The 26,681-nt window shown below is 52.2% G+C and overlaps 1 protein-coding gene across 7 annotated transcripts; it reads right to left on the bottom strand.

Moving 5' to 3' along the window:
- Positions 1-1,341: 1,341 nt before the first annotated feature.
- TAL1 (TAL bHLH transcription factor 1, erythroid differentiation factor) lies at positions 1,342-17,539 on the bottom strand. Of its 7 annotated transcripts, XM_043461420.1 has the most exons (6): positions 16,935-17,156; positions 16,334-16,427; positions 14,455-14,615; positions 10,512-10,949; positions 9,097-9,191; positions 1,342-4,921 (listed from the first exon to the last, which is right to left on the bottom strand). In XM_043461420.1, the coding sequence occupies exons 4-6, from the start codon at positions 10,946-10,948 to the stop codon at positions 4,467-4,469; spliced, it is 987 nt and encodes a 328-aa protein (XP_043317355.1). In that variant the 5' UTR covers position 10,949; positions 14,455-14,615; positions 16,334-16,427; positions 16,935-17,156; the 3' UTR covers positions 1,342-4,466. The 7 variants fall into 7 exon arrangements, with proteins under 7 accessions (XP_043317355.1, XP_043317356.1, XP_043317354.1 ...); XM_043461421.1 differs by lacking the exons at positions 16,334-16,427; positions 16,935-17,156 and adding an exon at positions 17,416-17,539; XM_043461419.1 differs by having other exon boundaries at positions 16,321-17,156.
- Positions 17,540-26,681: the final 9,142 nt, after the last annotated feature.

The following is a 26,681-nucleotide window of genomic DNA, read 5'->3' as shown; positions in this document are numbered from 1 at the left end:
GGGCGGCCAAGATCAGAGCCTGGCATGATGAGCAACGCTCACCTCCAAAGAGCCAAACTGTGGGTCCTTTGAGTTCCCCTCTTGGCACATCTTTTTCCCTTAATACTAACCACCTTCTAACTTTCTATACAATCCACATAGCTGTTAGGGTAAACATTGACTGAAACCATCCACCCTGGTCGAGCACCACTGTAACCATTCTTGTGAGTTTTACGACAGGAGGTCCTGGTAAGGAACATGGACCTAACAAGCCACCACCAACCAGAATCTGGGAGAGGTTAAAAAGAGATGCCACGGGTCCTGCCACCTCCCAGAATCCTTCTCGTTGGCACCCATCTTGGCCGAACGTGTGTGCTACCAGGAAGGACCCTGAGTCAGACTGATTGGCCAGAGACAACCTGGAAATAGATCCCATCACCGTAAAACCCAAGCCATGTGGCAGAGCAGCCCTTCTGATCCTCCCTGATCCTCCTGCTCTCTGCCCAGGTGCCCCACCACAATAAAGTCTCTTGCTTTGTCAGCACATGTGTCTCCTCCGACAATCCATTTCCAAGTGTTAGACAAGTGCCCCCTTTCTTGCCCTGGAAAGGGTACCCTTTCCTGCAACATATTTGTTATGTTGTGTGTGTCTGTTGGGTTACCATCTCCCTGCTGGAATTTAAGAAACAGGGATCTCCATTTTCTTCACTGCTAGATCCCCAACACCTAGAACAATACCTGGCCTATGAGAGGGTCTCAATATTTGTTAAATGAACAAAGGGGAAAAAGGTAAGTTGGAAATGCCTACCTGGCTGAGGTTCCTGAAGATCCAGCAGTCTGCACGCAGAGGCTTCCCCAGAACCCAGAGTCCCTGCCTCTGTATGGCAGTCTTATCCTGAGCCTTCACTCACTGCTCCCTCAGCCTCTGTCCCTGAGCCCCCCGTAAGACTCGCACCCCCAATCCTCAAGAGCAGGTATACAAGCAGCAGCCTCCTTTGAGTCACTGGGGAACCTGGGACCCTTCTCAGGTGGGATCTTAATCTGTCCTGAACCTATGATAAAACCACTGCCCCAGCCACGCAGCTGAACCCAACACACCGAGGGGACTCTCCACCCCAAGGCCTGGTGCCCAAAGCATGGGTACACAGCGCTGAGAAGAGCACCCCCCCTTTATGGGGCGTGGCAGACGGAAAAGATCAGAAACCCTAAGTGGGGAGCCCCAGGATAGAAGGTGGGATCGCACCCTGGGAGGACAGCTGAGTCCTGGAACCTTCATTTCAAGTGAGACAGCTTCGTGCCATGGCTTTCCTTAACATCCCAAATCTCATCCTGGGGATGCAACACGCAAGCATGGAGTCCAGATCCCTCTGTAAAACTTTTATTTAGAAATCTTCCCAATATATCCTTATATATATACACACATCATCACCACATGGGTTTTGTCGCTAAGAGTCACACGCCCACAGTGTTGGCCTCTGGGCTGTACAAAGGTCAAGGTACCTGGAGCGGTTACTCCTCTTCTGCAGAAAAATGCAGAGACCAACGCCACGCATCACGTACAGTACAACATTGACGGAAAGTGCTGGGCCCGCCCACAGGAACGATGCGCTATGTACACTGGCCGGGGCAAGCCTTCGGCGGGGGGGCCACGTACCATTGAAATCACAAGTACGACGAGACCACCCCCAAAGGCCTAGACGGTCGTGGGCTGACTACAGATGCTGTGCCCTTTGCTCTGCTTTCAGAAAAGGATAAAGGTTGTACCATCTTGTCGTTTGCCACTACAAATAAAAGAATCTGAATTTTTCTTAAAAGACATGATTCCCTCCAGTCATTTAAAATCATCTTTGTCCTCCTCATGTTTTTTACAATTTTTCCCTCTTTGACAGGTATTATTCTTGGATGGAGAATATTCATGGGTGAAGAGGAGGCAGAGGAAGAAGGGTATGGTTGGGGGAAGTGCTGGAAATGAAAGCAAAAATGATGGATCTTCTCTGGTTCTTAACAAAGTCACAAAGCTTTGCCTACCCCTCCCTAGGCCTGTCTTGTACTACATTTTGCACATTCTGCCCACAATCCCATATTTCCCTTCTAGACTCCCTTCTATGCCTTGCTTTGGGATGAGACTGAAATGAGGTCAATCTGGAAAGATGAGGATAATCTAGAAAATCCTTAAGTGGGCTAAAGTGGTTTAGAAGCTAAATCACCCAAATGCTGCACAGAGGGGCAGACTGGCCCACTGTCTAGGTCCTGGACTCCGGGTGAGAAATCCCACAGCAGGAATGATACTGAGAGCAACAGAGTTCCTTATGGTCTCAAAATGCTTCTATTTCCATGATTCCATTCAGTCCATACCACAGCCCTAGGAGATAGGCCAAGCCAGGTTATTTATGAGAAAGACATGCAGAGAGAGAACTTTACCAGATCACACTGCAAGTCTGAGAGAAGAGAGAGCCAGAAACTCAAGCTCCTGTTAGAATGTATAATCCATCTCCTAAAACCCATCCATGATGCTCACGGTGGCCACTTTTCACTCCCAGGTCAAATTAATCCACTGGAAGCAGACACAGCCTCAAGACCTAGAACAGGCGTTCCGTCTTCGGACAGATGGGATTCCTCCAGGAGCTTCCAAGTATCAGAAAAGAAGCCATCCAAATGTTTGTCAAAATATCATGGGTGGGGGGGGGGGGGTGCTGAAATGGGACAGAGAGTGCTACAAGGGTTAAACCATGCGGCTTCCATTCCCACGAACTGGACCTCACAACTTAAAAGGAAGAGGGGGGAGTGCAGGGATCATCCCCGTGTGCATGTGACTGTTCCCGAGGCCCTGCCACAGTGAGGGCAGACCACCAAGCTGGAGCCCACAAGGCGTGCAGACCTTTCCCGACAGCCGCGGTGATGGTTCTCCCACATCGCTATGGACAGGGCAAAGCCAGAGCACCAGAGCCGGCCGGGGTGACTTCAGGGCACAATCACAGGTATGCAGCTTGCTCCATGGGCCTGGGATGTGGGTCACAGGCAAGCCTCGCCTGAAGAAAATCACATCCCACCATCTGGATTGACACAGGAGATCAATGAGGGGGCAGAGGTCCACTCTACAGAAGGATTCTCCACGTTACCAAGGGACTTGCAGTAGAATTTCTTTAAAAGATGAAGGATAAGGATTTGATTTACAAAAATGTCATATACAACTTTTGGCGGGGAGCACTCCTCATGCGTTACGCCAGCCTCCCATACACGCTCGTGATACCTGAAATTTGCAGACTCAGGGATGTTGAAGGTTCTGCTAAGTGAAAGTGAATGTGCGTGGGTCTCAACTGGTCTCTCACCGGGCTCCCCAGAGCCTAGAGGTGGGGCTGGATCCTGGGTCATATCAAGACCCTGAGGTCCCAAAATAACTGAAGTCAAGCAAAATTCCAAATACCAGGAATTCATAGGACAGAATTTGTCATCAATTCGGTTTCAGAACACAGACCAGACCATTAGCCAACAGATATCCTGCAACAGGGAGGCCCCTCTGCACAGCCAGAACACCAGAAGGGGCTGCATATCACCTCTCAGGACCAGCACAAGACCCCCTCAGCACACTGGCATCTGTGCCCCCCACAAACAGCAACGTGTCACTGGGAATACAGGAAGGTAGCTCTGAGACACAATCACGATTTGAAGCCCACATGCCCCAAACAGCTTTTGTTCAATTTCACTATCATTTCTCCTTTGTCTGCCTTCAAACGAAACCCACAGGGCACACTCACAGCCACAGCCTTGGTCCCCACAGCCACAAGCAGGAGGAAGGCAAATCTCAGTGGGAAGAAAGCAGAGCTTCGATCCCCAGGGCAAGAAGTAAGGGTTACTGGGTTTTCTGACCCGCTGGCCCAGCTAAGTGAGAGCAGGCTGTCCACTGGCCATCTTCTTCAGCCAGGCCCTGAAGAAGGCACCTCAGGACTTGTAACTCTCTGCATCCGCTGGCAAGCTGGATGGACCAACGTGGGCCTGGGTGAAGCTGAGGCTCAAGAAATGGGCAGCTATTGGGTACCTATATATTCGGACAGTGTGGCCACAAAAGCCACCCCAGCCAGCTTGGGAGGGGCTAAAGGCAAGGCAGAGGCTGCCAGACGCCTCTGGAGAGAGCTGACAAGCCCAGGTCTCAGCGAAGACAGGGCTCCTGTGCTCCAGGCCAAAAGCAATGCCCCTTGAGCCTCTTACTTGAAAAGTCTTAGGGATTTGGAAAAAGGGGAAGACTGTGCCGTCTTCATAAAAAGTACCTACCACTTTGCTCCATTTTACTGGTCTCCTACTGAGGCAGGAAACAGGAAAACCAGCCCCGGAGGCAGCTGGGACTCCCCAAAGTTCAGACATCAAGGAAAGCTCATCGAGTCTATGTCCTACTTCAGAGCTGCCCAAAACTCACCCCACTTGCCCTAAAGTCCATGGTCCCAGCAGCCTGAGGGCACCCGCCTGGCTGGTCCGGCGTGGCCCCAGACCCATCACCGGGGGCCGGCTCCATCCGCAGCGGGCAGCATGGCAGGATGGAGACTGCGGGCTGTGTGTTTGGGCGCTGGCTCTTCTGTGTAGCTGTCCGGGCTGGCTGCCCCATCCAGGGAGCTGCCACAGCTGGAGTTCGGGGAGAGCACGTCCTGCAGGAGATCCTCGGGAGGCACGCTGCCCCCTCCCCCCCCACCCCCTCCACCAGCCCCCACTACAGGGTCTTTGCCAGGCTTGGCCCGCTGGGTGCCTTCCTCCTCCTGGTCATTGAGCAGCTTGGCCAGGAAGTTGATGTACTTCATGGCCAGGCGGAGGATCTCATTCTTGCTGAGCTTCTTGTCTGGGGGATGCGTGGGGATCAGCTTGCGGAGCTCAGCGAAGGCCCCGTTCACATTCTGCTGCCGCCATCGCTCCCGGCTGTTGGTGAAGATGCGCCGCACGACTTTAGTGTGGGGACCTGGGGGCAGGAGGACAGGTTAGGAGAGTGGGTTGGAGATCCCCCAGGGCATAATCTCCTGTGGGGAAGAAGAGAAACCATCCATTGGACAGCTTGAGAAACCTTGGGAAACCTAGAATGCCTTCTTTCCTTTTGCTCAGAAAACTCTTACTCATCCTTCAAAACCCTCAGCTGTCTTCTCTCTGGGAATTTTCCCTAACCCCTCAGACAAATCTAACCAACCACCATGGCCCTATAATCCCGAATCTCCACCACCTTTGATCATGACTGTATGTTTCCAAGCTTGTTTTCCTCTGTGAGCTGTGAGACATTTCAGGACAAGAACCTTTCATCACTAATTCATTCATTCAGTCATTCACTTGTGCTGAAAGGCCATATAGCACTAATCAGATAAACTCTAGAGCCAGACTTTCTGGGTTCAATTTCTAACTATTACTCCCTAGACCGTAACTCTGGGCAAATTACCTAAACTGTGCCTTAACTTCATCACCTCCAAAATGGACAGAGTACTAGTGAACCAAGTTATAAGATTGTCATGTGGATCTAACAACTAACACAGGCAAAGTACTTAAGACAATACTTGCCTCTGATTAAACCTTCACTAAATGTTAGTTTTATCCATTCATCAGTTATTTACGGACAACCAGGCACTGTGTGTCAAAACTCAGCATTCAGAAAACTAAGATCATGGCATATGGCCCCATCACTTCATGGCAAATAGATGGGGAAACAATGGAAACAGTGACAGACTTTATTTTGGGGGGCTTCAAAATCACTGCAGATGCTGACTGCAGCCATGAAATTAAAAAGCAGAGACATTACTTTGCCAACAAAGGTCCATCTAGTCAAAGCTACGGTTTTTCCAGTAGTCATGTATGGATGTGAGAGTTGGACCATGAAGAAAGCTGAGTGCCAAAGAATTGATGTTTTTGAACTGTGGTGTTGGTGAAGACTCTTGAGAGCCCCTTGGACAGCAAGGAGATCAAACCAGTCAATCCTAAAGGAAATCAGTCCTGAATATACTGGAAGAGCTGATGCTCAAGCTTCAATACTTTAGCCACCTGATTTGAAGAACTGACTCACTGGAAAAGACCCTGATGCTGGGAAAGATTAAAGGCAGGAGGAGAAGGGGATGACAGAGGATGAGATGGTTGGATGGCATCACCGACTCAACCGACATGAGTTTGAGTAAACTCTAGGAGTTGATGATGGACAGGGAAGCCTGGTGTGCTGCAGTCCATAGGGTCACAAAGAGTCAGACACGACTGAGCGACTGAACTGACCTGAGGCACTGTGCAAGGCATTAAGAAATAAAGGTGAAGAGGACAGAGTCCCTGCCCTCCTGGAGCTCACGTGTTAATGAGGATGACAGATAATAAACAAGCAGCAAACAAACAACAGACAGGAAGCTGAATGTAAATGAAAAGATGGAAAGAAGCTGCATGTTTTAGCTGAGGTGGCTGGGGATAGCCTTTTGGAAGAGGTGATGTCTATAAGTGAAGTGAAAGTTGTTCAGTCATGTCTGACTCTTTGTGGTCCGATGGACTATAGCCCACCAGGCTCCTCTGTCCATGGAATTCTTCAGGCAAGAATTCTGGAGTGGGTTGTCATTTCCTTCTCCAGGGGATCTTCCCTACCCAGGGAGGGAACTGGGTCTCCTGCATTGCAGGCAGATTATTTGGTATCTAAGCCACCCTGTAAGGGAAGAACTTAAAGTCAAAGAAGAGCCAGCCAGACACAGGAAGGGAAGTTGGAAGGGCATGTGCAAAGTCCCTGAGCTGGAAAACAGTGGAAGCCAGCCTGGCTAGATTAGTGTGGGTGAGATCAGAGTAGGCTAGGTCCAGATTCCACAGGGCCCTGCAGTAAGATACAGGGATTTTATTCTAAGGGTGCAGAAAAACACAGAATAAGAGCTTAGTAAATATTTGCAGACTAACTGATCATGCTAACAGGTGGAGAATGGAGGAGAAAGCAGTGGGGAAATGACTTCACTGTGGGCTCTCCCCGCTCCCAGGATAGGAGTGGAGAGACAGCCCTGCCCAGGCTTGATCTGAGGCTCTGGGCAGCGTCTGAAGGCTGCCTCCATCTCCCACATCTACAGCGCCTGAATACACACTAGACCAGAATTCACTAGCGCTCGTGTACTAAGACTTGCAGAGCAGGTGCAGACACCAGCGTGCATGTATTGAGCACCTATGGTATACAAAGTACTGCACTAAATGTCCTAGCCTGACCAGCGATTCCCAAATCCAAGAATGGCAGAGGAGGGCCCCACTAGCTCCCAGGTCCCGGAGCTGAGACAGCTACTTCCCTCCCAAACACTGAGTCACAGAGCTAGCTCCTGGCAGTCCTCAGGATGCCCTGTGCCCTCAAGGAACTGCCAGTCCTGGGATAGTTGTTTGCCCTCCTCTGATGACCCTGGAACCAGATCTCAGACATGAAAAGTTGGGTAGGAGAGAAGACATCACCTAAGATCCATTACTCATTTCACAGCTAGGCAGGCTGCAGCCAGAACGGAGGCAGACCATGCCCCTGCAAACGGACTCATCAGTGCCAACACTTTCTGCTTGATCACCTCTCTCCTACAATCACACACACACACATGCACACACACCATGTGCCCAATCATTCATCTCTGCCCGTAGTGCCTTAGAAGCTTGTCTTTCCAAACCCCAGCATGCCCCCATCCAGCTGAAAGTGTTAGTCACTCTTTTGTGACCCCACGGACTATAGACTGCCAGGCTCCTCTGTCCATGGGATTCTCCAGGCAAGAATACTGGAGTGAGTTGCTATTTCCTTCTCCAGGGGAACTTCCTGACCCAGGGATCAAACATACATCTCTTATGTCTCCTGCAATGGCAGGTGCATTCTTTACCACAAGCACCACCCAAGCTGACTCTTCACCAAAGGTCAGATCCAGGCTGGGAAAAACACAACACTCCTGCTGGGCAATCCTACCCTGGCCTCCAGGCCAGACAGAGGGGAGTCCCTGAGCTATGCCATCAGGCCTAGTCCCTGCCCCTCGGCTGAAAAGGTGAGGAGAGGAGCGTTATGGCTGCTGTCACAGCTAGAGCTACACAGACTCCAGAGGCAGCACCCATCCCAAGCCAGGTCCTAAAAGCACTTTACCCCACTGGTTCCTCAACAACCTGTGAGGAAGCTTTTATTCTCCCTACTTTACAAATGAGAAAACCAAGACCCAGAAAAGTTCAGCAACAGGAAACCACATCAAGTCCTGACTTTAGACCTATGTTACTAACAGCTCCACTTTTATGGACTCCTTTTGGTTAAGTCTCTGATTTCAAAATGCTGCGGACATATCTTGCACCCTCACCCTTCACCTCCATCCTCTCAGGTCTTTCTCAGAGAACCACCCACCTCTCCACAGCTTCCTCTCGCCTGAGTCTATCCCTTGCTCCATGTCCTCTGCCTCATTCTCTCTGGGCACAGAGCAGGTGCTTGGTAAACCCTGGGCATCCAGAGTGCACTGGGAACTCCAGAAAGTCCCTGGGCTTTGAACAGCCTGCTCTCCTGCCCCCTGGCGCTGGGCCCTCTCTACTGCAACCCTGGGAAGGGGGAGGGGGTCCTTCAAATGTCCCCCTCCTCCTCAGGTAGTTCACGTTAAAAGTGCTGAAGCCCCTGGGATGGGGAAGGGAGGGAGTAGGGTAGAATCTACAGTGTCAGGAAGGGAAAGGGACAAGAGGGCCCCACTTTGCATGGACCTGGGACAAGACCTTTAAAGGTACAATTCCAGGCAAGGAAGGGACTCCAGACTCCAAAGAGGACTTGGGAGATGGTGCAGATAATCCCCAGAGGTCGGTGCTTAGAGTCAGGGGCACCATGTGTTTCTGCCCTCCCCAGGAATCCTTGCCAAGTGTAGGAATGGAGCTAGAGTGGAGACAGCAACTAACAGTGGAGGTTTGGGCTAAGCACCACAATGTGTCCCTCACTCCCATGTCCTCTCTTGCCAGGACTGAGTGTGGCAACCCCCAGCTCCACCCATGACCTCCCCTAGTCCCAGGTCAACAGGGCAAGGACTTTGACAGTTAGGGGCTCCAAGATAGCTCACCCATCTCTGTGAGACACCTAGGATGTAGTCCCTGGTGGTCCCGCCTTCAGGGGCTTGAACAGCTTGAGGGAATGAGTACACAAGTTGGGAGTGGGAGTAAACTCACCATCAGTAATCTCCATCTCGTAAGGGGAGGGTCTCCTCTTCACTCGGTTGTTGGTGGCGAACATAGGGAAGGCATCTGGCTCCCCAAAGAAGCCACTGGAAGAGGGAGCAGGCAGACCACAAGATCACAGACCCTCCCCACCTGTTCTTGAGCCCCCCAACCCCTGGAAAAACAAGGGCAGCCCTGGTCCCTTCGCACCAACATTGGGGCTAGAAGGAACATAAAACACACATACATACATACACACAGACACACACACACAGACACACACACACACACCCCTCACCCAGCCTTTCTCTGTGGTTAGACAAGCAACGGGAGGGGGGCCACATATCTGCACACCCTGAACACACACACACACACACACACACACACACAGTCAATGGTGAACACAGGGAGCAAACACGAAAATGAACACACATCCTGCACAGACATACTCCCCTCCCCCATACAAGTGCACAATCTATAGACACCTCTGCTCCCAAACAGGTGCTCACACAAGCAGACGGCCTTCACAGCTGGGAGTGTGCAATTCCTGCATCTCATAACAGCACCCTGTTCCCTACCCTCAGCCTCACCCCACCTTCACCCCAGCCCTATGGGGCCCATGGACAGACAACAGATAGGAAACCCTGACTCAGTACTGCTGACATGCTCCCCCATCACCCACTCCAGTGGATTCTCCCTAGCTTCTTTCTCCAGCATCTGGCAGACTCCCCACTGCCCCACACTGTTTCTCCCTGCCTCATCTTCCTGTCTCCACCCCAACCCTGCCTCCTGCTCTCCACTACCTCAGTGGTCCCACCAGGGAAATGGACACCTTCACACAAAAGGGAGCACAGGTCCAGGCCAGAGATCGCAGCTAGGAGAGGAGGAGCTCAGGAAAGGAGGGAGGGCTCCATTCTCCAGGTGGGAGATTCGAGGAGGGAGCCCTCTCCAATCACTCTCAGATGCACTTCTCTCACCTGTCCACCGAGGGTTGCAGAATCCAGAAGAATTTCACACCGGGAGCGCACTGAGACACACTCTTGCCTGGTACTCACACTCACAAGACTCCTCCAGTCCACCCCGCCACCACCACCACGCAGCACCCCGCACTTCTGCTCACACCCAGCCGCATGCCTGCACTCCCCCTCAGCTTCTGCGCTCCCTGCACGCCGCAGACATAACCCATCCGCACACTGCCCCCTGCGTGCACACCCACACACAAACACATTTGCAGAGGGCTCCTTCCTCACTTGCACGGGGTCTCTAGCCTAGGCTTTTCCATCTCCGGGTGTAAACCCCCTCTCCCCCTCTCTCCGCGAGCTCAGCCACTTAGCCGGGCCGGGAGAGGATGGCCGGCTCCCCACGTGCGGAAGGGGAGTCCCAGGGCCCGCACCGCCTGCCCACCCGCCCCTCCCGCCGGCCCTGACCTGCCGAGCGAGGCCAACGGCTGGCTGAGGCTGTAGAGCAGCGCGCGGCCGGGGGCGGCGGGGGCCGCCAGCGCGGGCGGGCTCAGCTGCACCATGCGGCCGTCGCCGGGCAGTTCCGCGGGGGCCGAGGCGGGCGCGGGCCCGGGCGGTCTGCACAGCTCGGTGGTGGGCACCCGATGGCGCGCTTCGGCCGCCGCAGCCTCGCGGCCCTTTAAGTCCCGCGCGGCGCCGCCCCCACCGGCGGGGCCGCCCCCCGGGCCGCCGCCGCGCGTGCCCAGCTCGATGACCGGGGGCTCCGCCGGGGCTGTGCGGCTCGTCTCCTTGGCGACGCCGTTCAGCAGGACCAGGTGCGGGGGGGCCATGCGGGCCTCGGCCGCGTCCCGTCCCTCTAGCGGGGGGTCACTGTGTGCCGCCTCGCTCGGCGGCTGCTCCGTCATCCTGCGAGTAGACAGACAGACAGACAAGCGGACGCCCGCTCAGACCACTGCCACCGACCCACCCACGCTGGGGGGCGGGATGGGGCGGGGGGTGGGGGGAGCTGAGGGAGGGGGTGAAGAGCGGAGGGAAACCCACGCACGGAGACGTGAGAAGACGCGGACTAACAGCGCCACGTGGACACACACGAGCCCGGGGTTCTGGAGCCGGAGAGAAAGGGGGGTCTCTGGTTTGGGAGAAGAGAGGAGGATGCCTGGGAGACAGAGACGAGGGCCGAAGGGACAGGGGTGGATAATAACCACAGAGACATTGGAAGAAAAGGAATACAAATACAGCCAGCACGAGAAAAACAGTTTGGGGGGTGGGAGGGAAGGAGGAAGGAAATGCAGAAAGAGGCGAGAAAGAAATATCACCCGTGCCCCTTCTCGGGCCGCACGGGAAGAGGAGGGAACAAATCCCCGACCGACGGTGCTCTTCCCGCCCCCCTTTTGGTTTTGGCGGGGAACCTGTCGGGCGGAGGTGGGGTGCTTTTTGAAATTCCTCTCTCCTTTCAACAGTACGTGCCCCCAGCCTACCGCGATACACATACACCTGGAAATCTGGTGGGGGTGGGGGAGCGATCAGAGCTGGCAGAGAATTATCCGGAGGAACTCAGCTCTCCCTTTCAACACACATTCACCCCGCTGCGGGGGTGTCGGTCCATACCCAACAAATCCACCTGTGTTCTGTGGAGCCGCTGGAAAACCCAGTGACCCTTTTCTCCCACCTGGACTAGAGATGGGCCATCAGGGAGGGAAGATGATGATCCCGGCCCTACCTCCCTGCACACTGTACTTCCTTCTGCTCAGCTGGGCTCAGAAGTGAGGTGGGGTCTAGAAGGGAGGCCTGGCTGAGGCAGTATGGAGCCCGGACATTCGAAGGGTAGTGTTCTTAAGGCCACTGGGCTCTGGGTGCCCATCCACGAATGTGAGGAAGGGGTGTAATGATGGCTGAGGAACTCCTCCAGCACTCACCCATCTCCCTTTCCCACTTCGGTGCTGTCTTCTGGGGAACAGGAGGAATACCTCATATATGCATTTAAAAGCACTGTGCAAATGCTCAAGTAAACATTATTATAGACTGAGAGACTGGGCCCAAGAAAGGGGACTGCCTTGCCCAAGGTCACACAGAGTGGGACTAGAACTCCAGTCTCTGTCTTTGCAATCCTCCCATGCATGCATGCATGCTAAGTCACTTATCCTTGCGTACACATATATCCATATATCCCGTATATCCCCCATATACCCCATATATATCCCTCCCATATATCCCCCCCATCTCCAACCAAGGACATTGTTCTCCTCCTCAACCATACTCCAAGGTGACTGCAGGCAGGGTGACTCCCCACTTCCACTCTCTTCCATAACATGCCACAACCACCACCACCCCCCCAAAAAAAAAAGGAAACAGAAAAACTATGAGACTCTGGGTCTAGAGTGTGAAAATGCTTGTCACTTTTAATAAACAACAAAAACATAATCAACTCGACAGGCTTTGTAAGATGTTCAAAATAAAGTTTCTGCTATCAGAATTATATACTTGGGGTATTTTATAACAGAAAACAAATACTCAAAAATCCAACTCAGACCCAGGCAGAGAATTCATTCCTGGCAGCCATTTTGCCCCTGCACCACTTTGGACTAGTTGGCCTAGGAACCATCATCCCACCCCAGAAGAAAGACGGGAACTTCTGAAACCTCCAGAGCTCACTCAGCTTAGTTGCTACCAGACACACAGCTGATGAAGAATCACCATTCCAATTATCACCATGCCCTAAGTCTGCCAGCCCCATGGGCAGGACCCCGAAACGACAAAATTCCCCTAGGCTTGGTATACCCTGGCTGCAAAGGCAGTAGGTCTGCAACACTTCATTGGAAATGAGTTCATGATTATGGTGGAAACAATAGGTCTATATCCACAGAATGGGACCGCCAAGACATTTCAGTCACTAGAAATGCACCAGAGGTATACCACTGGAGACTTCCTGGCTCCCCTCAACAGTGAAGTGCATTAGAAATATACAGTCCTCTGGCAAAACATACAAGCCCCAAGAGGCTGGCTCCCTACCTTACTATCCCCAGGCACCGCTGTGCACCCAGTGACACGTGCTTCAGTCTCAGCTTCTAAATGAGTGACCAACAGTTCACTCTGCAATCGCCAAAATGAGCTCAAGCTGTCCTATGACACATTTATCCTTCCGATTAATTCTGAGGCTCTGAGCAGGATCAGATCTCAGAGGGGTGGGGGTGGTGGGAGCACAGTATTTCAGATGAGTTGACTCTGGCCCTGAATGCGCTCTCCAGATGCCTATAAACATCTGTATCTCTGAGACTCCCCCTGAGAAACCTATAATTGGTCCCCTGCACTTTGTGGCCAACCTCTCCCCGCCCCTCCTGGGACCTCAGGAAAACCCTGCTCGCTCTCTGCAACCAGGATCACCCAAGGCCAGAGATCTCGACTCTTGAGGAAGCCACCGGAGAATTCACTTTCAATGATCGGTGACTAAACCCGATCACTTGGCTTCGGTTAAGATTATCAAAACGAAAGCCTAGTGATTTTTACTTGTTTTTATTGGGGAAAGTGAAGAAGGGAAGTGAGAAGATTGCAGATTTTGAAATGAACAGCACTGGACTATTCGACCATTACAACTTCTCTTTGTGCGACCAAATCCCAGCTCCAAGCCCCCTACCTCGGCTCATCTCCTGTTGCCAGGCAGGCAGCCGGATCATTTCCATATGTATCTGAACAAGACCGGGGAACCTGAGAGCTCTAGAGGCAGACACCTGGCCTCTGGCAGTTCCCCATCCCCAGCAGGGAAAATTTTTTGTGTAAAAGCAGCCTCCGCCATGCCCTGGGCTAGAGCCACTGCCTTAGACTCGGCCTCCAGTCGGTCCCTCATACTGCATCCACACACATACACCCCCACCCCCAGCATGACCCCCTGGGGGAGCCCCAAGCCTGCAAACCACAATCACCCCAGAACAGAACCACTTTCCCGCTGCTGCTGGTATGGAGGGGTGTTCGAAAGCAGCCCCACCCTAGGCCTGAGGCCCCTGCGTGGGCCCACCCAAGTCAGGACTGCATTAGCCAGGATGGCTGCGGCCTTCTTCCTGCCGGAGGCCCCCCGCCCCCCCACCCCCGGCACGCAACCTGACCTATCCGATTACAGCCATCCCAAAGGTATGAGCCTTGTGAAACATCTACGGAACCGTGGAGCGTTGGGGGGACTACAGTCCAACTAACTGTTCTTACCCGGGAAAGGGCCCTGCTGGAAGCCACAGTAGCAAAGGCCGCAGTCAGTGGCAGAGGCACATCTCAGGATTCCCAGCTCTGGGTTCGTCCTCCTCTTCCCCTCCCCAATCTGAAACCGGACTGTCCTCTGTCCCCAGCTTTCCCCACCTCAGGCCAGATCCCAAGGCCTTCCTGGTGACTCTTTCCATCAACCCTGTCGTTCCCCCAAAAAACTCACCTGGGGCATATTTAGAGAGACGGGCCCCTCTGAATAGGATCTCCACTCCTCCGGCCAGAGAGGGGTGGGGGTCGAAGTCCAGGTTGTGAACAGGGGGTCTTTGCTCTCCCCCTCTCTCACCGAGAGCCTGGCAGTTAGGCCGCGGTGTGGTCCTGGGCGGTCTGCCGCGCCCAAAGCGAGTTTCCAGGAAAGATGGGGGTGGAGAGAAAGGGAGGGCAAGAGGGAGGGAGAGAGAGAAATGGGGGTCAATGGCTGGGTATTACCTCATGTCCTCCTCAACCAGCCCTGGGGATCGCCAGCAGCTTTCCACCCCCGACCTGCAGGTGTTTGAAGCCTCCCCCGCACCCCCAGAAAAAAGAACCCTACACTTGACCAATCAGAAATAACTATAGAGTCCAACAACAACAGCTCGCCGGCAGACTGCCCTGAACATTATCGGACCCTCCAACCGGGACGTCTGGTTCAGTGTGGCCCGTTTGTTTTCTAAGCACTGACTATCTATAGCACTGACTGTCTATAGCAGTTGGCTCTGGAACCGAAGTCAGGCGGGTCAGAGCTGCGGCCACAACACCGGAGTCGTCCGCAGCCTGGCTTGGGTGGGTAGGGGGACGTGTGTACCAAAAGGGGGATCCAGTCTTTAGACCGGGGTCGGTGGGACAGAACCTCTGAGAAGCCCCATTCTCTCTCTGACTCTCACCACCCCACCTCCAACCTAAACCGAAACCAGAACCCAATTCCAAAGACTACTTTCCCGAAGGGATACAACACAGTCTGAACCGCAGAGATCGGAGAGAATAGGGGGAAGGGGGTAGAGAATCTGATGTATCCAGGTCCCTTTTTTTTTTTCTTCCTACCATTAAGGGAAACAAACAAACAAGGATTAGGAAGGGGAAAATAAAAAAAGCAATCAAAAAGAAAAAAAAAAAAAGAAAGAGAAGGAAGGTTCTCGCCTCTCCCTGCAACCATCCCTACACAAGATTTTCGATTCTTTCATACTCATATTGGCAGAATACAAGAGAATTCTAGTAATTCTTTGCAGCAATAAACAAGGAAAGGAGGGAGGGTAAAAATAAATCCAATATTTCTTCCCAGGGTGTAGTGGCAGGGAAATTTAGTTCGCCTTTTCTTTTCTTTTTTTCCCCCCTCCCTCTGGAAGGTTTTGTTTAATTTGTTTTGCTCCATCGTTCAGTTTATGGCCACACATCGAAGTCTTGGATTAACAGATAAGGCCACCTCTTTTTTTGCCCTGGCTTTGGTGAAAATACAGTAATAATTGTTTCCCCGCAGTTTCAATCTAATGCAGGAGATTTTCTTTCTCCTCTTCTAATTCAAAAGGGGGGAAGGGTGAGAACAAGGGGAAATCCAGTTGTGCCCCGGTGTCTTAGGTCGAGGTTAATTTTTGCTTTAGGATGGAGTCTCTGTGCTCCTCCCTCTCTCCATTTCTCTCGTAGTCACAAACCCAGCAACTTAAAAAACAGAGCGCTGGTGGGAGGAAACCCCCGCTGCTTTGTTATCACTCCAAAGAAGCTAAAAGGGACTAGTCGCTCCTACATGATTATTTTAATTAAAAATGATGGTGATGACGATGACTGTGATGGTGATGATGACATTAGCAACCACAACCACTGGCAAAACAAAATCCTTTCTTTCGGAGCTAGGGCAGCACTGACCCCGTCCCTCCATGAAGCCCGGCCCTGGTCATCGATGTGACGGGGTACCTGACCCACGCGGGAATGTCGCTCACCCGGGGAAGGGGTGGGAAAATGTTCCTTGGAGATGATCCCAAAGTCCCACCCGAGGCGCGAGGCCTGGAGAATGCGCCCATTGTCTTTTCCGGGCCTCTCCCGCAGACCCCGGCGGCCGTACCCGTGAAACTGACCAGAAATGGACGAAGCCTGAGTGCCGCGGGAACCGAAGCTGGCGGCTACCGGCTTGAAGGCGCGGGCCTCCGCGAACGCTGCTCAGCTTCCAGCCTGGAAGAGGCTCCCACTCACTAACAAACCCCTCCAACACTGAGGCACAGACTGGCCTCCAGACAGAGCAGCCGATGATCCAGCTGCTCATCCAAGCCAACACTGGCTTCCGAATACATCATAAATTGGAATAAAATGTGAAATCCCTCACCCCGCCCCCATGCCGCCACCTCAACTTGCGCATCCATCTCTCGCTCGTTCGCCCTCCCCTCCACCCCCCAGCGATTTACAAATGCACTTCCAAAGGACACTAGCACACAGCCACGCAACCCGGGGTGGACAAGGCCACTCGCGGTCCAGCCCCATAGAAGGGAAGCAAAGTAAGCACAGCCCAACATTGCCCCACAAGCCGACTCGGTCAGGCCCAAACATTGTCCAGCAGGACACAACGAAACCGATCAAAGGCAATCGCTCCTAGGCGCACGACCCAAGGTAGTCAGGATCACGCACGTCCGACACAACGAGACCATCCAAACACAATCGCGAAGATCAAGCAACCCAACATACATGTCGAGAAGGCAAACGAGCATAATTGTATATACAACGATGAAAACGTAGATGGGCCTCGGAGAATCCAAATCTATACACCGAACAGCACAAGCACCATCACACTTAGACACACAACCTGTCGCCTAGAAGACCACACTCAGAAGTCAACACTGTCCACAGCTCACACACGCACTCTCAACAATTCCACTGCATGCCCACAACCACCAAGAAGAAACGAAAACCAACCACCGCCTCGCGCATTTCTGTATATTGCGTAAGAAAAAAGGGAAGGAAGGAAGAGAGTCTCCGAGACGGGAGGGGCGGCGACGGCGGCGGCGAGCGCAAGGGCGTCCCTGGAAAATGCACCCCCATCGAAAGAAACCGAGGGAAAAGGAGCGAAACCTTGTTTTTGCGAACGGGCAAAAAGGGAAGAAATTAACGGGAAACTCCGTGAGAGGCTGCAGATTGCCTTCCCCTAGAAAAAGGCCAGAATGCTCACGTTTTGCCGCTACTGGGGGACGCGTGTGGCCATTTTGAGGCCTGGTCCTTAGTGCCGAGCCCTCCCCTCCCCTCCCCCCGGCCCCGTCCCCGTTCCCCCGCCCGCCCGCGCTGCGCCGCGCCGCGCCCGGCTCCTCCACCGCCGCGCTCTAATCCCGCTCACGTTCTAGGCCTCGTTAGCATGGGCCGAGGCGCGCGGGGGCCGTGTGCGCCGCGGAGATAAGGCACTGCCGCGGGTCCGCTCGCCCCCGATAAGCGCCTCGGCCATTATGGGCCAAATGATTCATTTTAATTTGGCAATTTCACCGGAGGGGAGTGGGGACTGGTTGCACGGCTTTGGGACCGGCCCCGGAATGCGCCACGGAGAGAGCTGGGCGCTCTGTGTAGGACCCGGCGGGTGCAGCCTCATTACAGATCCCGAGGCCTCCGGGGAATCCCGGCTCCCCACAGCCTCAGTCCCTCCTCCTTCCAGGCACATTTCTCCAACGACTCGCATCCCAGCCAGACCACAGCACCCAAACGGTCACATCTAACCCTTCCTTCCCTGACATCCATTCATTCTAGTGTCCTAGATACCCGAATTTCAAGGGACAGTTCCTTTTAGCCCGGAAAGCTCCCCAGCTCCCACCCCTCCCACCCCCATCTCCCCTCAACCTTGTCTCTTTTCTGTTCTAAAATGGAGCCTGCTTGCCTGAATGTCTGGACTGAGGTCTCTCCAACGGGCTCTAGGGAGAAGAAACTGGTGTCAACGAAGAGTTTAAAATATCCATTCTGTTGAGTTTCAGGCTGAACCCAGAGCTCGGGAGCATTTAACATTTTAATCTCACTACTGAAGCACTGTGGGCTTCCCTGGTGGTTCAGTTGGTAAAGAATCTGACTGTAATGCAGGAGACCCAGGTTCAATCCCTGGGTCAGAAGGATCCCCTGGAGGAGGAAATGGCAACCCACTCCAGTATTCTTGCCTGGAGAATTCCATGGACAGAGGAGCCTAGCGGGCTACAGTCCATGGGGTCGCAAAGAGTCAGACAGGACTGAGCGACTAACACACACTGAAGCACTGTACAAATACTAACTCATTTAGTTCTCACAAACAATTCTAAGAGGTTGATTCGATGATCTTCACCTAACAGATGAGGAAACTGAAGCACAGAGAGTAAAAGTAATTTCCCCAGTGTTGCAGATCTATTGAGTGGTGAAACCTGAGTTTGAAGCAAATTTGGCACCGGAGTCCTCCAGAGCCCATCCAGAGCCTAAGCTTGGAGGACAGAACTGATCTGTCCTCCAAGCTTAGGCTCTGGGCTCAACTCATTGCAGGAGCGCAGATCTGTACTGTGGCCTAGAAATCTGGGTTCTGTGAGAGGGTAGGCAGTGAAAAATATGGCTTAAAACTCAACATTCAAAAAAAAACGAAGATCATGGCATCTGGTCCGATAAGTTCATGGCAAATGGGGAAAGAATGGAAACAGTTGACATGTTTTATTTTCTTGGGCTCCAAAATCACTGTGGATGGTGACTGCAGCCATGAAATTAAAGGATGGTTGCTCTTTGGAAGAAAAGCTGTGACACACCTAGACAGCATGTTAAAAAGCAGAGACATTACTTTGCTGACAAAGGTCTGTATAGTCAAAGCTATGATTTTTTCAGTAGTCATGTGTGGAAGAGAGTTGGACTATAAAGAAAACTGAGTGCCGAAGAATTGATGCTTTTGAACTGTGGTGTTGGAGAAGACTCTTGAGAGTCCCTTGGACTGCAAGATCAAACCAGTCAATCCTAAAGGAAATCAACCCTGAATATTCATTGGAAGGACTGAGGCTGAAGCTGAAAACTCCAATCCTTTGGCCACCTGATGCGAAGAACTGACTCATTAGAAAATACCCTCATTCTGGGAAAGATTGAAAGCAAGAGGAGACAGGGACAACAGAGGATGAGATGGTTGGATGGCATCACTGACATCTAGCTTGCTCACTCACAGAGCTTGAGCTTGAGCTTGAGCAAGCTCTGTGAGATGGTGAAGAACAGGAAAGCTTGGTATGCTGCAGTCCATGGATTCACAGAGTCAGACAGGACTGACTGAGGCACAAGGCAGTGGGCTCAGCCTATGGAAGGTATATGGATTCATTGTTTTACTGTGGAAGCTGAAATACTACAAGTCATGTAGATCTGAACCTCAGCTTTCTCATCTGTAAAATGGGAAGGTGACACCCGGAGAGAACTGTTATGAGGATTATATAAGATGATCTTTAAAAGGTGGTGAGGGCAATAATTCATGGAACCTTGCCCAGGCTGACATCCTATGCACTTGCACATAGGAGTTCTGGTTATCGTTATAGAGAAGAAAATTAGGTCATGAGGATGTGTGACTTTATCAAAGTTTTCAGTGACCTAGAGGAAAAGCCAATACCTAAACTCAGTTATCCAGTTCCCAGTCCCCAACTCTACCCATCAGGCCAGGCTTCTTTGTCCTTCTAGCATCTTGGTTTTGAGCTCCTTTTGGAGCCTGAGAATTCACGGAATGAGTCCCATTCGAAGACTGAGTCCAGAGTGTGTCCAAAGCCTTAGTTCAGCTCCTCCTTGGCTATTAGGTAACTCTCTGTGAAGATACAGTTAATTCACTGTAGCCTGTTCCCTCTGTTCCTCTTGTGCTCTCTGGTGGAAGTTAGGATACCATGTGGACATGGGTAACTTTACAGAATCCTATGGAAGAGAGGCTACCCATGTCCTGGGAGAAAGTCTAATTCCTGAACTTGCCACAAGGCCACCTCTGGCCCAGCCACACCAACTGCTGGACAAGGGACTCAGGGGAGAGGTCTCTGTGGTTTACTCAGCCCCATCTCCCCAGAGCTCTAGCCCCATTCACCGCTTCACCCATTGTTAGTTACCAAATTCTGCCCCTTCTCCTTCTTTTAAATATTTATTTACTCCACTGTACTAGGTGTTAGTTGTGGCACTGCAAGATCTAGTTCCCTGACCAGGGATTGAACCTGGAGCTTCCTGCATTGGGAGCAAGGAGTCTTAGCCACTGGACCACCAGGGAAGTCCCTACCCTTTTCTTCTTGAAGCCTCTCTGCAACGGGGCGGCGGGAGTTGTCGGGGGGGGGGGGGGTGCTTTCATCTCTCCCTTCTCTGGTTCCTGTTGCCTTTGCTTGGCTGCATCACTAAATAGAAAGGGTGGGATTCAAGTAATTCTGGATTCAAAGCCCAGTGCTACCACCCTTGGGCTGTGGCACCACTGGGCAAATCATTTCACATCTCTGAGCAACTGCGAAAAGGGAGAGCCCAGCCAGGGAATGCTTTCTGAGAACTGATCCCTGGACTAAAATGGGAGAGTGGACTGAGGGCTAGCTTAGAGGACTGAGCATTAAGAGCCTTCCAGGTAAACCAAGGGCTGGAGAAGAACTTGAGGTTCATAAAAGGAACAGAAAATAGTACAGTAATGGCTGGAGCAAGGCTGTTGACAATTCAAAGAATTGAGGAGGGGACCACTTTATTTGGTTGGGTGTGGGAGCATAATGTCCTATACAGGATCAGATTTGCATTTCTAGAAAGCTATTTGGCTGCAAGGTGGAGAAGGAGTGTGAGAGAGTGGGAAGGATGTCGGGAGGTCAGTTCCAAAGACAATGCAGTGATCCAAGGAAGGGGGATTGGAGAGGGGGCTAGGGTGTTGCCAGGAAAATGGCAAAAGGCAGATGTAGACGGTATGTATTTAAAACACAAATCAGGTTTGTAAGAATTGGGTTGGCAGGGTGAGGGGCAAGTAGAGATCCAGGAACCCTCTGGGTTTCTGGCTGTATTTGCCTCGATGGGAGTGTTACTCCTGGTGACGGAGACTTGGAAGCCAAAGGGAACGGGAAGGGATTCTGCATTTGGTTTTAAATGTCTCGAGTTTAGGTGCCTTGGAGGAACCGCCAGGCTGTTGGATTATTTTACAGGGCATTAAACGACCCCGCCGGGCACCCCAAGGGCTGTGAGCAAGGAACAAGGACAGGTATGGCTTTTGTCAGCCCGGCCGCGCGGAGAGAGAGACGCGCGGTGAGGTGGTTTCCCCACCCGCCTCTATTCGCGAAGCTCCAGATTCTGACCGTCTGGCAGCCATCGCGACGCGGCCCCCAACCCCCCGCCTGGGGCTGGGGGCTCGTGACGTCCACACTCTCCCCCCTCCCCGGTTTCCGACGGTAGATGGAAAAACGGAAACTGCGCGCTGAACGGAGCGCCGCCCGAAATAGCATCTGGTGCCTGTCGGTCAGCGCACTGTCCGAGTGTCCGGGAGCGAGTGACGCTACCCGCGGCCCCGCCAGGAAATGCCACCCCTCCTCCGCCCGCCCCAGGCAGGGGCCTCGCGCGGGCGGGCAGGAAACCCGGAGCTCCTGGGCTGGGGATGTCGAGGTGGAGGGGACGTGAGGACCCAGACTTGTGCGTCTGGAGTCTGGTCCCGGGAGAAACAGCCTGGAGTGAACAGCGAGCCCGGCTTTGGGCCTGAGGGCGTCGTCGTCGCCACTCTCTGAGCTGTCCCCCACCCCCACCAAAGGCCGGGTGCTCCTCCAAACTTGAGGCTTTAAATTTTTTGGAATTGTTTCTGTCTACCCCTGTCTTCGGGTACAAGGCAATCTCTGAGCTTTCTCCCCAGAGCTAGTTGCCTGAAGGGATGTGGTGTGTGTGTGTGCACTGTGGTGAGCAGCCGCTTTATTTTCAATATATGTACATGATGGTACTATGTGTCAGGTGCTGGCCTTAGCACTCATAACTATTACTTCAGTTGATCCTTAAAACAGCCCAGTGAGGTAGGGACTACCAGTACCCCCATTATTGTAGGTAGCCAACTGAGGCCCAGAGAGGTTGAGCAACTTGCAGAAAACACCCAGCTGGCAAGTGGTGAAGCCAGATTTCACACTTATGACCATCTGCCTTCAGGCTCTGCTGCTTCCAAGGGCAGCAGAGCAAGTTCAAGAGTAAGGCAGCCTTGAGTTCCTGCCCTGCTCCCTCAAGGGTCAGCTGTATGTTTCTAGGTAAATTATCTACTCTCTGAGTTTCACTTTCCTCTTCTGGGGGAGGGAGATGATAATTGTCTATACATCATACTGTTCTTCAGTTCAGTTCAGTTCAATTGCTCAGTCCTGTCTGACTCTTTGTGACCCCATGGACTGCAGCATGCCAGGCCTCCCTGTCCATCACCAACTCCCAGAGTTTACCCAAACTCATGTCCATTGAGTCAGTTATGCCATCCAACCATCTCATCCTCTGTCGTCCCCTTCTCCTCCTGCCTTCATTCTTTCCCAGCATCAGGGTCTTTTCCAATGAGTCAGTTCTTCATACTGTTCTAAGGATTTTACTTTTAACAGTGAAAAATCCAAGTTGAGATGTCATTGTTTTCCTCTTTCACTTCCATATGACCATTGTCTCTGTTTTGGTCCCCATTCCTTGCCCTGGAAGAATCCTGGCCTCTGCCCCCCAGTAAGCACATCTGAGCCCAGAATTCCATGCTTGAGATATGGGGAGAGTCATCTCTGTGCTTCCAAACCCAGTGCTGCCATCAGAATGCAAATAGAAAAGGCCTCACTCATTCATTCAATTGTTCTCAAAGTGGACTATCACCACAATCTGGGGACTTGTTAGAAGAGCAAATTCTCAGGCCTACCCTCATGCCCACTAAAGTAGAAACTCTGAGAGTGAGGCCCAGAATTCTAACAGAATGTCCCGGTGATTTCTGATGAGTACCAAAATGTGAGGACCCTTGCTCTGGTTTATAAGCCTCATCTATCTCAATGGCCAGTGTGAAAGAACTGAATGTATTAAGAATGCACTGTGTTTCCTGATGTTTTGAAGCCATTTCCCTTTCTGTGAACCCATGCTTCTTATGGAAGCATCCAGAAGACCAGAAGCACTCCCCAGAATTATAGAGCTGATAGTGCCTGAGTGGTTTCTGTCCTCAAGAGGAGAGAATCCCACAGAACTCTGCTATCAGTGGTTTTGCTCCCAGAACTGTCAGAAAAGGACAAAAGAACAAGTGTGCAGCCACCAGCCCTCTAACCAGCAAACAGTTGTTGTTGGTCACCCAGACATGGCCCCAGCCTTCATGTAACATAAGTACTTATGAGTGGGATCCTTGGACAGATGAGGGGGATTTTATGTGTTGAGCACCTACTGTGTGTGCCTGTACTGCTCCTTGCTTCTGCTTCCCTTCTGTTACTTCATCTACCACAATAAACTCGTGTGACCCCAGCTTTAGAGATGAGGAAAGCTTAGAGATGAGGCTCATCTTATCCAAGGTGATTCAGCTAGTCATGTCAGCTTGGGTCCCATGTCAGCTTGGACCCAACGTCCTTTCCATTCCTGCTGACTATAAGGAAATATTTGCTACATTGGGAGTACTACTTCAAAATCTTGTGATATGTCCTAGTTTAAATCCTTTGTGACACTAAAGAAAATAAACAAACAGCCAAAAATGTCATGGAAAGACTCTCAGGGCCAGCATATGAGGCACTGGTACATATCCGGGGACACAAGAACTAAATTGGTGGTGTTTAGGAAGTGGCAGACACATCTGCCAGGAAGTAGGGTCATTTCCTCTGACCCTCAGTTTCTCCATCTGTAATGGGAATGTAATGGGGTGAGGAAATCACAGAATTCCTCTCTCCATTTATCTCTTATCATTTCTCTCACTCTGCCTCTCATCCCTGCCACCTCTGTCTCAAGTTTGTGCCCTCTTTGTCTCTGTCTCTCTCCCTGGGGCCGCTCTTTTTTTTCTGCCCCTGATCCTTATTCTGCCTCTGCGCTTCTCATCTTTGCCCCCGTCCTCTTTTTCAGTCTCCGCTCCGGCTCCCGATGAGAACTCCAGCTCCCCACAGGTACCTATACCAGCAGAGCATCCTGGTTCCCGTGTCATGTTTCTAACAAGTCAGCCCTGACCATTATAAACAGGTCTGTCAGCTGTCCAGGGCCAGGGTGATGGGGTGATGGAAATAAGGGTAGAAAGTGAAGGGGAAAGTCTGTAAAGCCACCAATTAAAGACACACATGTTCCTACTGGACTCTGTCACCAGCTCCTGAGTCACTAGGAAACACCATGGCAGGAGCCCTCTGTCCACATGGCCTGGGTCCTGTATGTCAGCTCAGAATGCCTCCCACACACAGGACAGAGCCTGATGGTGTGGTTAATGATGTGACTGATTGTTGAAACATGCTAGGCTAGACTTACTCCTCTGCTCCTCAGTAGGTGTTACTACGAAAGTTACATCACTTTTCTGTAACTCAGTTTCCTCCTCTCTAAAGTGGAGGCAAATATAACACATGATTCACAGGATTGTTGGAAAGATTATGAGATGTATATAAAGAGCTTTGCAAAGAGCTTACCACCATTTAATAAATAGAAGCTATTATTTTTTATGAGGAGTCTCTACTCCACATCAACTCTGTATTCATGCCTAGAGATCTTAAGATAGAGGCAAAGAATTACAGTGCAGTTTAATCGGTGCCCTACTAGGGTGGGGTGTGCAAAGTGCGCTGGGAACAGACTGTGTGTGTGTGTGTTTATTTAGCCTGGAAGAATCAGACTAGACTTCAGAGAACTGGTGTCTGTGAGGACTGGGCAGGTGACAGGGAAGAGAAACAGCAAGTACAAAGGCCCGGTGTTGGGAAGTGAAGGGCACAGATGGGGACAGCAAGCCTCTCAGTGTGACCGTGGCTCCATGGTAGATGTGGCAAGAATGGAGGGCTCTATCACATGCCACCCAGCTCCATTCATTCATTTTATTCCACATTTTCTGCACGTCTAGTTTGTGCCTAGCAATGTCTTAGGTATACTAATACTTTGGCCACCTGTTGTGAAGAACTGACTCATTGGAAAAGACCCTGATGCTAGGAAAGATTGAAGGCAGGAGGAGAAGGGGACGACAGACAATGAGATAGCTGGATGGCATCATTGATCCGATGGACACGAGTTTGAGCAAGCTCCGGGAGTTGGTGATGGACAGGGAAGCCTGGTGTGCTATAGTCCATGGGGTCGCAAAGAGTCGGACCCGACTGAGCGACTGAACTGACCTGAGTGTCTTAGGTGTCTGGGTGACAGAAAGACACGCTCCCCTTTCTTGGGCAGCAAGTTCCTGTTCTAAGCTAAGAAACCCGGGTTCTTTCTCATTCTGTTATTAAAAGCTATGGTGGGGGAGCAAGTACCTTCCCTGTCTGGGACTCAGTTTTCTCATCTGCACAGTGGGCACAGCCTCTGCTCGTTTGTCCATCTTAAGCAAACTCTTGTGGAGCAGTAGTCCCGGGCCCTGTGCTGGCTGTGGGGGATGGGAGAGGAGGCATAGCCCACTTGGGCTGCCCTCAGGGAGCCAAGGCTCACTCTTCAGGGAACGGAGAGGCGTTGAATGAAATCACACCCATGATCGAGGGCCTCTGGCGGCATATAGCTGGGTGCTTGGCTCCTCCTGGATTCGTCCCTCCACTGTCTTGTTTTCCCGGGACTGTGCCCTGGGGTCCTACTGCATGGAGTGGCAGGGGGAGAGGAGACGTGGGTGAACACCAAGTAAATCTCCCCGAGGGAGACAGGGAGAGCCAGGGACCCTGGTTGGCCTGGGACTTCCAGCAGAGCAGAGATTCCCGCCTCAGCTCTTTCTCCTAAGGTCCTTAAACATCCCTTCACTGTGGTTCCAACCACACGTGTTTGGGTGTCTGTGTTCCCTACTGAGGCCCCCAAAGATAGGGACCTTGTCTGGTTTGTCCACATCCGAGCTTATCACGGAGACAGAGCAGGAGCATGCAAATATATGCTGAAGAAAGAAGAGCAACAGAGATGGAGCTGGAGAAAGAAATTGAAGGAGGGGGACATCACCCAGCAGGAACCATGAGCTTAGAGCAGGGAGAACTGGCCAGCCCTCCTGGTTCTAGAAACCAGCGCCAGAAAACGTGCAAGGAGAGAGAAATTGTTCCGTGATTACACAAGCTGTGGCTCGCAGCCCCTTCCTGGGTGGCCCAGGGAATGCTGGCCTTGATGGGGGTGGGGTGCTGGGCTCTCCCTGGCTCCAAGGTACTGTCCATGCTGGGGAAGGGGAGGGGAGGGGAGAGTCACAGCACACCCAACCCCTGGGGTGATTCTGGGGGTTGGGAGCAAGCCACTCATCGGGAGTGACTCAGCTGTGGTCCATGTACCTGATCCCCTCCCAGCCAGCATCCATCACCTAGTATCACCATATCAAGGTATGAACTGGAGCTTTAGGGAGCGGAAACACAGGCTTCCTTCAATCAACCCTCTGCTCTGAGGGAGAAGGAGGAG

The sequence above is a fragment of the Cervus canadensis genome, chromosome 2, assembly GCF_019320065.1.
Source record: "Cervus canadensis isolate Bull #8, Minnesota chromosome 2, ASM1932006v1, whole genome shotgun sequence".
In the NCBI taxonomy this organism is placed as follows: Eukaryota; Metazoa; Chordata; class Mammalia; order Artiodactyla; family Cervidae; genus Cervus; species Cervus canadensis.
This window is presented reverse-complemented; position numbering and strand designations above follow the sequence as displayed.